General features: G+C 33.5%; 3 protein-coding genes across 9 annotated transcripts; 1 reads left to right on the top strand and 2 right to left on the bottom strand.

Moving 5' to 3' along the window:
* The first annotated feature begins 485 nt into the window (after positions 1-485).
* Positions 486-2,381, top strand: LOC114370388 (dolichol-phosphate mannose synthase subunit 2). 4 transcript variants are annotated; one of them, XM_028327720.1, is made up of 4 exons: positions 486-771; positions 953-1,067; positions 1,864-1,985; positions 2,074-2,381. In XM_028327720.1, the coding sequence occupies exons 3-4, from the start codon at positions 1,896-1,898 to the stop codon at positions 2,224-2,226; spliced, it is 243 nt and encodes an 80-aa protein (XP_028183521.1). In that variant the 5' UTR covers positions 486-771; positions 953-1,067; positions 1,864-1,895; the 3' UTR covers positions 2,227-2,381. The 4 variants fall into 4 exon arrangements, with proteins under 4 accessions (XP_028183521.1, XP_028183520.1, XP_028183522.1 ...); XM_028327719.1 differs by lacking the exon at positions 953-1,067 and having other exon boundaries at positions 492-771; positions 1,866-1,985; XM_028327721.1 differs by lacking the exons at positions 486-771; positions 953-1,067 and adding an exon at positions 1,237-1,259 and having other exon boundaries at positions 1,866-1,985.
* Positions 2,382-4,178: 1,797 nt separating this feature from the next.
* LOC114371259 (ketohexokinase-like) lies at positions 4,179-8,904 on the bottom strand. Of its 3 annotated transcripts, none has more exons than XM_028328724.1 (13): positions 8,727-8,903; positions 8,577-8,648; positions 8,378-8,467; positions 8,216-8,293; positions 7,753-7,827; positions 7,302-7,354; positions 6,735-6,885; positions 6,252-6,362; positions 5,678-5,804; positions 5,490-5,587; positions 4,946-5,084; positions 4,732-4,784; positions 4,179-4,482 (listed from the first exon to the last, which is right to left on the bottom strand). In XM_028328724.1, exons 1-13 carry the CDS (start codon positions 8,805-8,807, stop codon positions 4,378-4,380), a joined length of 1,233 nt encoding a protein of 410 aa, XP_028184525.1. In that variant the 5' UTR covers positions 8,808-8,903; the 3' UTR covers positions 4,179-4,377. The 3 variants fall into 3 exon arrangements, with proteins under 3 accessions (XP_028184525.1, XP_028184526.1, XP_028184527.1); XM_028328725.1 differs by having other exon boundaries at positions 5,490-5,584; positions 8,727-8,902; XM_028328726.1 differs by lacking the exon at positions 7,753-7,827 and having other exon boundaries at positions 8,727-8,904.
* A 646-nt stretch (positions 8,905-9,550) lies between these two features.
* Positions 9,551-16,173, bottom strand: LOC114371261 (ribokinase-like). Of its 2 annotated transcripts, none has more exons than XM_028328728.1 (13): positions 15,992-16,173; positions 15,809-15,889; positions 15,645-15,734; positions 14,959-15,036; positions 14,782-14,856; positions 14,328-14,380; positions 13,585-13,735; positions 13,119-13,229; positions 11,985-12,114; positions 11,733-11,827; positions 10,644-10,785; positions 10,352-10,404; positions 9,551-10,100 (listed from the first exon to the last, which is right to left on the bottom strand). In XM_028328728.1, exons 2-13 carry the CDS (start codon positions 15,854-15,856, stop codon positions 10,017-10,019), a joined length of 1,110 nt encoding a protein of 369 aa, XP_028184529.1. In that variant the 5' UTR covers positions 15,857-15,889; positions 15,992-16,173; the 3' UTR covers positions 9,551-10,016. The 2 variants fall into 2 exon arrangements, with proteins under 2 accessions (XP_028184529.1, XP_028184528.1); XM_028328727.1 differs by having other exon boundaries at positions 11,733-11,830; positions 15,992-16,168.
* Positions 16,174-16,326: the final 153 nt, after the last annotated feature.

Genomic DNA, 16,326 nt, shown 5'->3' with positions numbered 1-16,326 from the left:
AACCAATACTTAATAATTAATTAGAGAAAAATTGGGTTTGGTCTTTAGACTATAGTTGTTGGAGTTCTACTTGGTGATAAAATAAACTTTCACAAGTCATTATCCATTTAGATTTGCATCATCTCAATTCTCAAAGGACATTGACGTGTCCGCAACAAACAAGTGCACGATTTTCAGTATGTAACACAAGGACTTTGTCATAATTTTCATATATCATGTTTTGATCAGTATAATCAACATTGATTTTATTTTTTATATCACCCATTTGCAATTTACCTTCTTGGTCACATTCATCTCTTGCTATTTAAAAAATAATTATTTTATTTTTTATATCACCCAAAGTTATTTTATCTTTTTATTGTATCTTGCATTTCTACTATATTCCTTGTATCATAAATTTACATTCCCGAATCAACTTTCAAGAAATCAGAAGCTAGGAAATAAATGGCAATTTTGGGTCAAATTGTCCACTTGATTCTAGTCTTTTACTTCCAGCACCGCCTGTTTGCTTCCTGCACCTCTTGATATTTACTAATTGGACAAAATTGTCCTTCATGGGTTATGACTGGTAACCCTAGCACCCCAACCTCTTTCGTTCCCCCCTGTTGCCCCAACCCTAGCACCCCCTTCCCTGGCGGCGCCACCGCAGCTACGCCCTTCCCTGCCTGAGTGAGCCTCAAACCCCGCTGCAGCAAAGCCCTTCCCTAATTGTGCGGCGCAAATTGAGACCCCCTCAGTTCCCGCCCCCATTGTGCGACGCCGGCGACGAAGGTGAGTTTCTCGCCCCTTCCCTTCCCCAACTGTGCAATGGGTTATATTAATGAAATCTAAGGGTTCAATTGCATGTTCAGAATTTATGTTAAGCAAATCTAAGGGTAAGATCCGCCTTATTACACATATTTCTTGTTCTAAAATATTTGATTATTCCCACTGACAAGAATTCCTTGTTAAGGGAAAGTATTTGGTGGTTTGTGATGTGAATTTGAGAGCCTCCAGTGTTCAGCAAGTCAAAATTTGGGCCTCAAGGATCTTGTTGTTTGCAGAGTTGGACAGACAGGGTCTGAAAAAGTGAGATTGGATGACAGACACTGTCTGATTCTAGCGTTAAATGTTTAATTTGATAATTAATTCATGTTTACACTTGATTGCATTTTAATTGACCTTATAGTTATATTCTAGGGCTGAAATCTGATTGCTCGATTTTATATAGGATCACTGGATCAGTGTTAGCTTCTGTGAGATTGCCAGATTTTGAAAGGGTAGTTGTCAGTTGTCACTATTATTTACTTGTATTAGAGTTCTTGTCATGATCTATTTGGTTCTGAATTTCAGAGATGCAATATGTGAGCACCTTGTGATGCAGATATGCATAACATGGCCCTTGTGATTGTAAACTATTTTTTAAATTTTCATCATGGATAAAATTTTAATCTTTTTAATCCAATCGTTTGCTGTCAGAAGTCTTGAGTGATTTTTTGCTCCAAAATCATCACTTTCTACATTATTTTTTTCCATCCAAACAATTCGTGAGATAAAGTCCAATTTAATTGTAAGGTCTTGACTCTTGACTAGCATGTTATATCAAATTTGGTGAATCTGAAATTCTTTTCCTTTCCAAACTTATCTTGTACCCACTGGCTTCTCAATTTGGTGTGTAAAACAGTGAAAGACACCACAGAATTCAATTATAAGGTTTGAATTCCTTCTAACTTGTTGTAGAGACTGAAGCATTTATTTGTGCAAAGCACTAACGTTATGTTGTTGATGGTTACTATTGAGTTTGTGGATTACTGTTGATGTTTGTTTATACTATCTAATATTATTGTGAATGGGAGCAATCATTTTGTGTCTTTAATTGTCAACAGGAAGTGAGAACATAAGCATTAAGCATCAAAATGGAATTAGCAGACAGAGCTGTTGGATTTCTGTTATCCTTTATCAGCTTATCAATATTTACCTATTATACTTTCTGGGTTATCATCCTGGTTAGTAACTTTCCCAGTATTTTTAAATGAATTGTGGTTTTCCACTTTTAACTTGCTAATTACATTTATTGATCTTGTGGTATTTCAGCCATTTGTGGATGATGATCACTTTGTGCACAAGTACTTCTTACCCCAAGAGTATACCATACTGATACCAGTTTCAGCTGGTGTGGCACTTCTTTGCCTCTTGTGCATATTTATTGGATTCGTGATGCTCAAATCCAAAAAGAAGAAGGCCTAATAGCTAATACTGTCAATTTGTTCTAATTTTTGAAACAGTGAATTTATTAAATGCATTTCGATCATTTCGTTCGAATTATTAGTAGCCACTTTTTGTTTGTCTTCGCATGGAAATACATGGATGAGTTAAGTGAGGCATGCTTCAAAATTTTGTTACATTGATTTTATAAAACGGTAACCGAAAAAAATGTCATTTTAAAAGATTGGATAATAATGTTAGAAGGCTTCATATAATTTCATTAGGAAACAATCCGGAGATTGAACATTTGAGGAATGAATTGAAAGAAAAACTAATAATACTGACCGAGGGGACAAGACCATTATTGAGAATAAATTGAAGAAGTCTAGATGCGTGTTTGGATTAACATCCGTGATGTGTTTTTATCGATTTTTCATGTCAATATGTATCAAAAGCAATAAAAAGTTGCTTCTATGATTCACGTTTGAGTTGTGGATGAAAATCCAAACACACCGTAGGAAACAAAATAATCTATATAAACAATCCTAGTGGGCCAAGTTTTATGACTTCTCTTTGCAATTCTACTTGTGACTTGTTTCCACCTCTGATATATGGAGAGATTAAGTAACCTTACTGCACTCTTTTAGGATCTTTGCTGCTTTTGTGTTTATAGTTTCAGTCATTAAGTTCACTCTACCTCAGGGGAGGAAGAAATCAAATTTTGACAGTTTGAAATTAACCAGACATACCTAATAATTTCTATGCTTGTAAGTTAACCATCCCTAAATAAGAGAAGTCAACTGTTGAGAAGACTTAGAGATGACTATAAAGGATGTTTCACTAATACTTTGATGTAAAATTGTACAAAATTTGCTTCAGTGATTTAATATAGTCATACTTGCTATTTAATGGAAATCACAGATTATAAAGTGAATAACTGTGAAAGCCTGTAAATTGTAGCCATTAAAAACAACAACAATATTTGTGATGATATTTTGTCTATTTGTTCATGTTCCAACTATTGTTGTTATTTAAGAAGTAGCTCTTGGTGGTGGACTTCAAATGTGATATTCGAATATGTGTTACGTTATTGCACCATAAGATCATTGTAACTAAAACTTCCTAAAGATATTACTATTAATGAAAGAAAATTGCCATCGGATTATATGAACTTTTTCTTCTCAATTTATATATTGAATATCCATTTTATGATGATGTATATGATGACAATAGAAATTTCCATTAGATTTGCTTATTACATTATTACTTGGGAGAAAGCTTGGAGAGGCTAAATCCAGTTAAAACTGGTTTTGGTTTAATATCAAAACTAGTTTTAAAACTATTTTTTTAAATCTTGAATGTAAAAAGTGATAGAAATGTCATAATGATGAAAAGAAAGTGTAAAAAAAGAAGCTAGAAAGCTGTAGGTTCTTCTTGCTAATTTATTCATTTGATTTGATGTTTCTCTTTATTTTATGCTAATTATAAGCGTGCTGCTTATTTAAAATTATTTTTAACCAAACTCTTTTTAATTAATTAAAATCAACTAATGTATATATGATTTTAATTTCTATTACAATTAAAGAAAAGGCTTAAGTCCAAGCTATATACTTACATAATTTATTTTCTGATTTTTTAATTATATTATTCTTTAATTTGTAATATTTAATTAATATATTATTTTTATTCTTTTTACATGTAAAAACTTATTTTTTATTATTCTTATAAATAGTTAAATATTAAGGTTTAGTGTTATTATTATTATTTGTTAATCTTTGTCACACTTTCTGGCATACGTTAAATATGTTTGAGTATAATTATTTACATACTGTATAAAGGTGGAATGAACTTCAATTTCCACCTTATAAAATTTTCTACCTTTCTAATTTTTTCACTCATCAAATAAAGTTGCTGGTAACAGCCTTTTAAAATTTATTTGTTTTTTTATTTAAACTTTGATCTTCTCCCATATCACCGAAATACAACACTCATGATTTCATGGTAATCAACAACTTAAAGTAAAGAAACAACAAAAGGCAGATAATATCCATTCCCTCCCTCACTTCAACTGTGATAAATCAAATGTATAAAAGCCAAAAGAATTTAAAGTTCAAAAATCATTAACTCCACTGAACAACAACTCAGTCAAATATACTAAAGAAGAACAGGATTCAGCCGTCTAATATTACTATGTTAAGCTGAACTACTCAATTTCTCCAATACAAAGGATGCTATGCGTGGATCTGCACGGTAAGGAAGACCACTTCGTGCTCCTAGATCCCTGCACTTGGCACCTGCCTGAAATGACATTCAAATGCATAAGCTCTTGTACCTAATCCATTCCCTCAATGCTAAGGGTTTCATTTGGATTGATTTTCAGGCAAAAAAAATTATTTAATCCAATTATAAAAATAAGCTTCAATTCAAAATATTCAATACATTTGCATTTTCCTAACTGAAGTACAAAATAAGGCATGCCACATGTCACATTATATTTGTGTGTGTGTGTGTGTGTGTGTAATGATACTTGAATTCAAAACCACATACCACATTAGCAGCAAAGGATAGCATTGTCTCTGGTGTAAACTTGGCACAAATAGCTGAAAGAAAGCACAAAACAGATTTCATCCATATATTGAGGTTAAATATGGTGATCATGAAGCATAAGACATGTAGAAGTTTCTGTGCAAGTCACACATTTTGATATCATGGACTTTCAAAAGACCATAAGGAAAAGATAGAGCAAAGCTGTTGCATTTACCATAGATAACAGCTCCAATAAATGCATCCCCAGCACCAGTGGTATCAACAAGCTCTGATGGTGGAATACTCTCAGCTGTTCCAACATACAACTTCCCACTAACTGTTCCTATCCCCTCTGCCTTCAATTTTGCCACTGACTGGGTGTTAAAGGGAAAAAAATATTACTAAAAAGTAGAACAAAATCCCAAATACGCATATAATTTTTTCAAGTTACAATCCCTTTTTCTAAAACTTAAAAGGAGTGCTAGCAACCCTCTCTACTATTAGTTACAATTAATTGAAAACTAAAAAATCATTAGTGAAGGCTCATTAAATAAGGAGTAAGATCCACACAAGTTTGTGATTTCCAATAAATTTCAGCCAATAATAAGTGTGTTTAAAAAGGTGAGTTGTTAGCATTTCTCTTACTATAAGCTGGGTGTTTGATATAGCCCAACAACATCAATTGATCTAAGTAGCCTACCCCACACAGTGGCATAAAGCTTGGTGTTAGACTTCAGTAATACCAAAAGAAAAAGAATTTTGGGTTTTGCTGACATTACTGATGATATGCAGGTTGGAATGGATACACTCTTATCCCTTTTTATCTCCAATGATTCCAATAAGCTGTCTACATCCACTTCTTCCGTGGAAGGACCTGCTGCCAGAAAGGCACAGTAAATGAAACTCTGTTTACATGAAAAACAAATAAAACATAGTGACTAATATGCTCACTATCATCTATACGTACCATCAACACTTCTCTCCAGCATTATACAACCATCTTTCCCCAAAGTTACAATCACAAATTTTATGTTGGGCAACCTTAAAAGCATAGAAACAAGTGCTTGTGGAACAGTTGATGCCTTTGTCCATGACTGTCAGCAGCAAAAAGTATGTGTGTATTTAATGATGCTTAAAATAAATTCAACCCACAGAATAGAGTAAAAATAAGGTTTCAGTAAAATAAATGGAAAAAATATGCGAAATAATAAAAGTTATAGCTATCTTTGATGAGAAAAGATATGCACTATTGGTATCAGGAAAGCAATGGCCCCTTTCCGTCACAAAAAGAATATAGCTTAGAAATAAGACAACTGAAATAACACATGTGCTGATGTGCAAGTAGTCCTTTTTTTATTCTTGTGATGATATGACAGCATATATTTTACAAAGTAAATAATACATTTATTGATTTACGGAATAGAAAAGTGGATTGTTAAAATCAATTTAATATTTCTGAATGTGAAAAGAAGGTTGATGAGAAAACCTCTAGTATTATACATTTGTTACGACAGTACTTTCAGAGAAAACAACACACTTACTGCTGGAAACTTTGCTGAGCATACAACATAATCAGCTAATTTTAGGAGATCGTCTAACCCTTCCCTTGGCCTTTCTGCATCTATTAAGATGGGTATATTCTTTCTAACTGCCTGCACTGAAAAAATATAAGATTTTGTTTACATCCCTTCAGATGAATCTCTCTTTTCTCATCCCCAACCCTTTACAAGCAGGAGAAAATGGATAGAAAAAGAAAGAAGACGAATGGGTAAAAGACACCAAGGGAAATTACATAAAAGCTACTAGCAGCATTCACAAAACCAGTAAAAATTATGCACATAAAAGCTCTCTCTAACTTTATTTATTTTTTCTAAATTCTCCCTCTTTAAATTCAATCAGTGTATGTTTCTTTAAAATTTTGCATGCCTCCAACTTCTATTTTCCTTATTGTAGCTTCAACTATGAAATATGACTAGGCCTTATAGTTTGCATCAGAGTAGCACGTAAATTGTATAGATGATAACCTCTTGGGCAACAACTAGAGCAGTATCAGGCAACCTCCCATCAAAATAAGCAAATTTTGCTCCATCCAATGCAGATAATAAACTTGATTTTGACAGTTCGTCTGGTATCATTGGAGGATATCCTGCGGTATGTATACAAGTGCGGGTCTTCCTGAAAAATCACACTTAAAATGAGTCAAGTTACAATTGAAATTATCGACAGTCTCCCTGGAGGAAAATGCTAGAAGATCTCTATTTTATGAACAATGATAGCACATAGTTTTTGTTGTATTCTTACAACTAATGAACGCTATTTATGCTAATTCATGCATTGATGGTTGGTTGAAACAAGTCTAAGTTATTGTCAATTGTCCAAATATGATAAACACAACAAAATGGAGACAAGGGAAGTTATAGACAATAGACATGTAAAACAGCAAAGTTTGCAGCTTCAGTTCATCAGATCTACCAAGTCATGCTCTGTTGCCCCCCCCCCCCCCCCCCCCCCTCCTCTAGCAATTTAGATCATGAATATACTCAGTAGAAAAGTCAAGTTTGTGTAACCATATGTAAGCCAATGACCATTACGTTTGGTTGTCCACAATAATATATGTAAATGGTGAAGTTCCCTCCTTAGACACCTGCAAATAACAGGGACACACATCCACAAAAAAAAGTATTAAAAAACTATAGTTAGGGCAGATGCCCTCTCAATAGTCTATTCACAACACCCACTAACTGCTTTTAATTGCAAAATCCAAATCACCCTTGACAAAATAAATCATTAATTTGTTTGTTGACATTTAACTGAGGACACTAGAGGAAATTACAATTAGTGTTAGTGGGGGAGTGTAAAGATAACATTGAGAGCACAAACAACATTGAAATTAAAAAAAATGTATACATACACATACAAACACAACCACGTGAAAAGTTAAAAGATGCCAATGACCATTTCATCGCAGAATCATAATGTTGCTCATATACAATAGCCTTGATGAAGATTACAAATTACAAACAGAACAGTCTTAAAAATTACCACAATAAAGGATGTATCTACACCATCATCTCGTAGCTCGTCTAATATACTCCTGCCTTGACTGTCATCAGCAATCTAATGAGTGTCCGACCGTGTGTGTATCAGTATCAGATTTGAACCATTAAATATTACAAGATATAACTTTTTTTTTTTAAGAAAATGCTGAGAGTTATGAGTAAAATAGTGTATGCACTGAGGCACCCACCTTGTAAAGGATTTTTATATTATCATTCCATCACAAACTAATATTTATGATAAGTTTGTTGACTTATAGAACAATTTCCTTAAAAGTCATACCTGTTTGATTGATTGATAGTCTCTCTCTCTCTCTCTCTCTCTCTCTCTCTCTGTCTATATATATATATATATATATATACACACACACACACACACATACACACACACTGATAGTGCATACAAATTAAACTCAGTTTATTTAAAAAAATGATAAAAAAAAAGGAACCTTGGAAATGAGCCTTGGGTTTAAGCCCAAGCGAGCAAGGCAGGTTAAGGCGTTGCCGACATTGCCACCTCCTTGAACCTGAGAAAAGCCACCATTAATCAATGTGAAGAGCACAAGTACACAAATGAATTCATGAAATGTGAAAGAAGAATAAGAAGATACCTTCAAGCTGGTGCTTCTGATTTTGTCATCCGGCTTAGGGTAAGCCGCAACCGTGGCCAAGAAATCTATGGTCACCGATCCACACCCCACCTGCATACATACATATAATCAATTAATATGTAAAGATTTAAATTAAAGAGATAAACTTTATAATTTTGGTTGCAGGGCAATGATTCAGAGAGAGAGAGAGAGAGCTTACAACGACGGCGTTTTGAGGATCGGAGGAGGACATGCTGACCCTGCACCGAGGTCTCGTTCTCCTTGACCCAAACTAAGTAAATCAAACAAAAAACAGAAAATTAGGAATAAATCATTAGTGAAGAGGAGAATGCGAGGGAGCGTTACTTACAACATTGTAGAAGTTGTGAGGTTGAACGCCGAATATGAAGTTTGAAGAAGCATTAGAACTAACAGTGCAGAGGTTCGGCATGTTTTGGTTTGGGTGAGACTGAGAGTGGTTGGTTGGTGGTGGCGCCAGATTAAACTAGATCAACTTTTGCTTTCAACTATATCAACGTTTGCTTCAATTTCAACCTACCATTTTTTTTAAAGCAAAATTTTCATATCTGTGTTTTTTTTTCTCAAAAAAAATCCATGTACTTTTTATTTATTTTTCTTTTAATTTTATCATTCTTATTTTTTTCCCCAGATTTTCTTATGGTTTTTATTGGGCTGAGATATTCGTCTTCACAGTTTTTTGTTTATTAAAATATCAATGAGGATCTTGTCATTTATTTTTCTTGCCATATAGCTTTACAGCCTCTTCTTTTTGCTGATGCTATAGGTGGTTCTTTTGTTAGAGCTAACTTTGTAATTTTTCTGCCTGATAAAAAAAAAAGTCTGTTTTCATTTTAAGTTTTAGTATTTATATAAAAAACACTTACAGTTTAGTCCTTGCCCAATTTTTGTTTTCAGCAATTTAGTATCGCCATAAGATTTTTTAGATGTTTTACCATGCTAGAATCTATTCTATAATGCTAATTTATAAGGTGTGAGAGAACTGACTAGAAATTTGGATTCTTCTTTTTTGGGAAATTAGTCCAATAGCTTTTAGCTATAAAGATATAGCTAGGTCCAATCCCATATCTATAAAGATTATTGTTTTATCCACTACCAAAGCTGAATATTTAACAGTAACAATAAGCTAGTAAAAAAATGATATGGCTTCAAGGATTGTTAATGGAGTTAGGATTCATCCAGGTGAAGAATGTTTTGCACAATGATAGTCAAATTGCGATACATCTAGCAAAGAATTCAACATTTCTTTATAGAGAAAAGCACATTGATCTTCAATTCTTCATTATCACTTCATCCGGTTTCTGCTTCAGGATGAGGTGCTCATACTAAAAAAATGGCTGAACTTGGTTACCAATTGTGTTTATTGTTATTCTACATTCATTTAGCTTTTACAAATCTGATTATGAAGAAGAAAAATTGCATAATTTTTCCCAACAACAACATATCATCCTACAAATCTATCACACTGAAATTATACAATTCAATTTACAGTTTGCTACCAAAAAATAAAATAGTTGGGCTAAATGATTAATTTTAAACTGGGATACAACAGCACAATTTATATGCTGAAGCCTTGTTTCTTGCATACTACGCTGAAAATTTTGATGAACAGTTTAGAGCTCTACTCAGTAAAGGATGCCAGGCATGGATTATTGCTGTATGGAAGACCTCTACGAGCTCCAAGAGCTCTACAATTGGCAGCTGCCTGTAATTAGCATCAAATGCAAACAACAAATACGTTTATATGTAGCATCTAACAAACCCATTAATGGTTATATAATATAACCTTGATTATCTCTTCCAATTTCCAATTAAATTGCCTCTAGAAAAGTATAAAAAAATAATAAGACTAAATGTGTTTCTTTAATGTTATGCCTTTGTGTAACAACCTTTTGTATGTCTAAAATTGAAAATAAATTTATAAATCCAAATTACGCCATCTTGTTTTATGCTTACCACATAAGAAGCCAATGGCAACATTTTCTCTGGTGATATGTTGGCACAGATTGCTGCAAATAAAATAACTAGTATGAAAATTTTGAAATTGTAGCATCAAATGAGTAAAACTAAAAGGCAGTTCATTTGTGAAATGATCAAAGAAAAAGTGTAAGACTAGAAATGATGGACACAAAAGAATTGTAGTGAACAATGTAAGTCCATATGTGAAATAGGGTAGAATATGTCCAGTGGAAAAATCAGAAAATTCCAACTAGCATGTGCAAAGGTAATATGAAGAGGTTGCACGTACCATATAAAACAGCTCCAACAAATGCATCCCCAGCACCAGTTGTATCCATAAGCTCTGATGGTGGGATCTTTTCAGATGCCCCATAATATAACCTCCCACACACAGATTCTTCTATCCCCTTGGCTCTTAATTTGGTAACGGGCTGGGTAGATTAAGCAAAAAGATCAATCCAAGTGGAATTTTACATGAATATAATGCAACCCTAAATTAGAATATGAAAAATGGTCTTATGGGTTTAGAAATTTAAACTCAATTAATACAATGCAAGCATTTTTTTTTGTCTCCCAACAAATGTTTTTCTGTATGCACGAGCTAGGATTGAACCTTTGACCATATGCTTAAGGGATAAAGTTATCTGACAACTATGCTATACTATGTTGATAATACAATAAAATTTTAAGTGCATTACATTTGAATCAAATTGCCTATAGAAAAGAAATGTATCCCATGGCATAATTTTTAAGTTGCCCACAATAAGACCGGATTTAAAAATGTTAGAGGAGGTAAAACTGTAATGTAAAGCAGTGTGATCTATACTTGTCTTAATTGCCTAAGGATCAACTCTCTTTCCCCAATAAAGATAAGTTGTACACAATCACATTAAATAAATACCATAATCCATGGCAAAAGTCTCAGTTTTCCTTGCATAGTGTGTAGTTAACCAATGTTATCTTGCCCCAAGAGTAATAACCTAAATTAAAATTCTTCCATGTTAGGGACTTTAAAATATGATTCTTTTTTATTTGCAATACAATTTCTACCTAAAACATGTTTATATTACAAGCCAGATCTACCAATTTGACTAATTATATGTAGTACCATTGGATACAACAGATTCACATGCCACTATCAATGGCAACAAGTCTAGTGTAAATGATGGTCTTGTACTAGTACTAGTAATTATGTTTCATATGGCAGACTATTAGAAGCAGCCCAGTTCATGTCCCAGAAAGGGTCCCATGGAGGGTAATAAATATGGCAGAACGTCCATTCCACTCCCACACCAAAAATAAAATAAAAGAAATAAGAGAAGACATTGCACAATCAAAACTTACTCTAGAGTTATAACAGTAAATATCAGGTTATTACCGAGGCTATGCAGGTTGGCATGGCTGTGCTATCGTCCTTTCTCTCTTTTAATGTTGTCAAACAGCTTTCAACGTCCATTTCTTCTATGTGAGAACCTTCTGCCAGAAAATAAATTGCAACTTATGTTACATTAGGAAAAATTAAATGCAAAAAAAGAAAATATTTGTTATCCAGATGCTACAGTTTCTGCCTATTTTTGCATATGAATTCAACTTGACAAGGCCCAACCAAGAGGAAAAAAAGTATTTTTACCATCATCCACACATCGCTCAAGCATTATGCAGCCATCTTTTCCCAAAGTTACAATAGCAAATTTAAGTCTTGGCAATCTTAAAATAATTGAAACTAGTGCTCTTGGAATAGATGATGCCTCTGTCCAGGCCTGTCAAATGTGTCAAATTATTAGTCACAAATCATAAATAGAATTCATGTTGAAGAAATATCACAAAGAAACAGTTGAACCAAAGAGAAGAGAGAACCATATAAGGTAAAAAACAATGTTCAAACATTCAACTTTAAAATCGAAAAAAATGAAATTAGGAAAGAATTCCTGAAAACAATGAAAGCTAGTTTCACTGTTTTCTTGTACAAATCTTTGAAATCAGGAAACAAATAAAAAATAAAGTGACTATTTTGTAATTAAATACAAAACATTTTCTCAAAGTAAACTTAAAATCGCCCACATGTTATAATCAAGTCATACATCTGGTCAACCATTGTCCAGTTACATGACTAATTATGTGTTATGTGATTTGATTTACCATTTTTCATTTATCTGCTCCTTGTTAAACATCTTAGCTTGACTGGGAATTCTCCCTAAACTTATGCACTTGTTCTGACATGGGTTCTGAAAGATGTCTAGGCACATTGCTAAATGCTAATCATAGATCCACCATGAGGAAGGAGAAAGAGACAGAACACCAATGCGATATCTCTAAATGTGGGATGCAAGTATGTGTATAACATACATGCTATGTGTGAATTTAAGTGTGTGGTGGATTGGGGGAAGTAATAGCTAGGCATGGGTATCTTGAGGGGTAGTCCTCTCTGGAAAAGTGAGATGCATACACCATGCATGTGACAGAATCCTCTTGATTTTATGCTTTATGATGCAATGCATGTATGATGTGACCTAAAGCAAGCCCCCTCCTCCACTCTAGAAGGAGGTCCTTTCACATGTTAGATAAAACAAATTCATTATTACATATTTCCATTTTTATTATAAGATGCCAATAGTTTTCCCAGATCATTCTTCACTGATGAAATGTTGGAAACTTGGAATCTAAGAATAATACAATATAACTGCAACCTGATAGAGGACTCACAGGTCCCAAGTTCTTATGGTATTCTAGTAGTTTACTTTGTGATATAGTATGAGTTACTTGCCCGTGGAAAATTTTCTGAACATACAACATAATCAGCCAAACTCAGGAGGTCATTCAATCCTTCCCTAGGCCTTTCCGCATCAATTAAGATAGGTATATTCTGGTGAAATGCCTGAAAGGGCAAAATATAATTAAATTAGCTTATGTTTCATCAGAAGGCTTTCTCTTCAAATATCAAAAGCAATCACATTAAGGACAACATTTGTAAATCAAGTAATGATTCATTTATAGGTAATTCGGTCTTTTTTTATCAATACTTCGTACAGAAAAGGGATTTGACATTTTCTATCCAAATTATGAGGCTTATGATCAATTACCTTCAACCACTAGCATTTGAGTTAGCAACCTCTTTAAGAATAAGCACTGATAGAAGTCACAGAAATTTGACTGAACACAAACCTAATGAGAATAATTCTATATGGAAGCTTTGCATTACTCAAACTAGGTAACAACTAAGATGTAATTACCTCTTGAGCAATGACAAGAGCACTGTCAGGCATCCTTGCATCAAAATAGACCATTCTTGCTCCATCCAGTGCAGATAACAAATTGGCTCGTGGAAGATCTTGAGGGACCATTTCAGGATATCCTGGAGTGAATATACAAGTCCTTGTTTTCCTGAATGTTCAAAGTTCTAGGATTAATCATTTTGCACACCTGAACAATTCAGGTACAAGGAGTCATTTAAATCATTTAAGTTAGGCATGGCAATTCATCTAGCAAGAAACTCTCATATGAAGATAGATCACATAAATAACATTCATTCTACAGTATTTCGTCCCATCATGTTCTTGCAAATGTTCTCTGTAATGTACAAAATTAACTTGCTTATATATAAACAAACAAGAATGTGGTGTGTGTTACCGCCAACCTGGAAACTTTTATCTAGTTTTATTACTACATCTAAAGAAATTTAGAAAAAGGACAAATCTTAAATGGTTCTTTAGGTGTTTTTAGTGTTGTTCTCTGATCGAAATTAGAGTTTTACCTAATCCACATAACTTTTAAGGAAAATTTGTATTATGCAGATTAAAATGAAACTTCAATTCTGATTAGAAAACAACACCAACACCAGTTAAAGAATTGCATTGAAATTTTGCCCTTATACAAACGTCATTGTCAATACTCAATACTTTCATTTTAAAGAAAATGGATAGAACTTAGCCAAGATAGACATAATTGTAAAAGCATTTTAGGTAATGGTACATACGTTTGGTTGTCAACAATGACGTAGCTAAATGGTGAAGTCCCTTCCTTCGAGACCTGGAAACAAATGGAAAAAGAATCAATGAATATCACCCCAAAAAAAAATAGAGATTGGACTTGTGAGCGCTTAGTAGCAAGTTAAGCAACCAAAAATAGGAGTATTTTGTTATGATTCAACAACTACATATACAAAGCACAAAGCATTAGAAGAGTTAATCTTAATCACATAATCAAAATCTATGGTCAAAACTAGCAAAGTTGCATCTCATAAGATATGTTTATATATATATATATATATATTGGTAGATAGATAGATATAAGGTTTAAAAGACAAATGTCATTTGCTCTTACTAAACTGTTTTTTTTATACTTTTTTTCTTCCCTTTTTGCATTTGTATGAGGAAGAATCTCCACTCGCTTAATAACAAAAAAAAAATGAAACATATACATATACATACCACAAAAAAAGAGGTATCCACCCCTTCAGCTTCTAGTTCCTCCAGCATAGTCTTACCCGGACCATCATTTGAAACCTAGTGATTTCAAATTGCATAGTCATAAGAAAATTAGCCCCAGCCATGAGGTTACGTACTTATGTACATTATCATAGAACTTGTGCCAAACAAACAAGAAACCTTGGAAATTATTCTTGGCTTTAAGCCCAACCGGGCAGCACATGTCATAGTATTTCCATTATTTCCACCACCTTGGAACTGTCAAACCAAAAATCGCAAACAAACATTAAACACCCTAATTAGCACATAACTTCACCGTTGTTAGGAAATGATTATTCTAGAAAAATAATTTTTTATTTTTGAGAAGAAAAATTGTCCACTGGGAATTTGCCCGGGATAGAAGAGAAAATTAGGAAAAAAATTATATAGAAATAGCGTTACTCACGTAAGAATGATAATGCTTATCCATAATATTATAATAATATAAAGTTAACAGCAGCACTAAGATCAAATTAAAATTAGACCCACTATGATTAAAGTTGTACACAAGATTATATTATTTAATTTTAAATAAAGAAAGACAAATTACTTACTCTATTTTAGTGATAAAAGAAAAAAAATGGTGGCACTGGAGCGAAAGTGGACGTCAAAAAGTTCATGGACCCAGAACCCAAAACCACCTCATAGATTTTAATTAATGATGATTCATGTGTCATGTGTGTTTCGTGTGTTTCTAATGTGCTAAAAACTTATCAAATACACGAGGACATGAGGTGTTAAAAAAATAGCAATAATATCAATAATAATAGTAATAACAATAATAATAATAGAATAAAGAAGAAGAAAGAAATGAGAGAAGGAAAAACCGTGAATTCAGTGGTTCGAATCTTGGAATCAGGTTTAGGAAAAGATGGCACTACTGCCAGAAAATCCACTCCAACCCCACCAAACCCCACCTGTCAAATGCACATAACAGTAAGTAAGTAATTATGATGAGATTATGAAAATGGTAGTAAGTAACTATGCTCACAATGATGGGATTTTCGGGGAGAGGAAGAACAGAATCCGAAGACATCATCTGGGTTCCAAAGTTTAGTTTCTGTTCTTCTGCCTGCGGGGAAAAGTTAGCAACATATCATATAATAATATCGTATAGTACTTATAAGAAAGTGAAATGACTATATATAGTATAGTGTTTATTTACGAAACGAACCTCGTGATGATGGTAGCACAGAAGTAGCAACTAGAGAGGAAAAGTGGAAGAAGTTGTGGCGAGGAAGGAAGTAATAATAGCAGAACAGAAGAAGTGGTTGTAATCATTGTCGCCACTTAACAAAGCTTGTTGGTTTGCTATTGGTCGTCATGCCATGCCTACAAAGCTTGACTTCTGAAAAATCAATGTTGCCCCTTGCAATGCGTCGGTCTTGCCGTCCAAGTCACGATGATTTGTATTTTTTTTTTAATATTTATGTGGGAAGCACATGTATTTTATAAAATGATAGATTTTAGTATCTAAATGGCTAAACTGATAGCAGTTTAGTTTCTAAA

The sequence above is a fragment of the Glycine soja genome, chromosome 10, assembly GCF_004193775.1.
Source record: "Glycine soja cultivar W05 chromosome 10, ASM419377v2, whole genome shotgun sequence".
NCBI classification, from domain to species: domain Eukaryota; kingdom Viridiplantae; phylum Streptophyta; class Magnoliopsida; order Fabales; family Fabaceae; genus Glycine; species Glycine soja.
Note: the sequence above shows the minus strand (reverse complement) of the source record. Positions and strands in the feature narration are given on the sequence as shown.

Excerpts from the sequence above, each read along its gene's own strand:
- LOC114370388 (XM_028327720.1), top strand. The coding sequence starts at position 1,896 with ATGGAATTAGCAGACAGAGCTGTTGGATTTCTGTTATCCTTTATCAGC. Across the intron at positions 1,986-2,073 it reads CTTTCTGGGTTATCATCCTG|CCATTTGTGGATGATGATCA; the intron begins GTTAGTAACTTT and ends GTGGTATTTCAG.
- LOC114371259 (XM_028328724.1), bottom strand. The coding sequence starts at position 8,807 with ATGCCGAACCTCTGCACTGTTAGTTCTAATGCTTCTTCAAACTTCATA. Across the intron at positions 8,468-8,576 it reads ATCCTCAAAACGCCGTCGTT|GTGGGGTGTGGATCGGTGAC; the intron begins GTAAGCTCTCTC and ends GTATGTATGCAG. Across the intron at positions 6,363-6,734 it reads CTCTAGTTGTTGCCCAAGAG|GCAGTTAGAAAGAATATACC; the intron begins GTTATCATCTAT and ends TTTTCAGTGCAG.
- LOC114371261 (XM_028328727.1), bottom strand. The coding sequence starts at position 15,856 with ATGATGTCTTCGGATTCTGTTCTTCCTCTCCCCGAAAATCCCATCATT. Across the intron at positions 15,735-15,808 it reads TCCCCGAAAATCCCATCATT|GTGGGGTTTGGTGGGGTTGG; the intron begins GTGAGCATAGTT and ends TGCATTTGACAG. Across the intron at positions 10,101-10,351 it reads TGCCATTGGCTTCTTATGTG|GCAGCTGCCAATTGTAGAGC; the intron begins GTAAGCATAAAA and ends TGCTAATTACAG.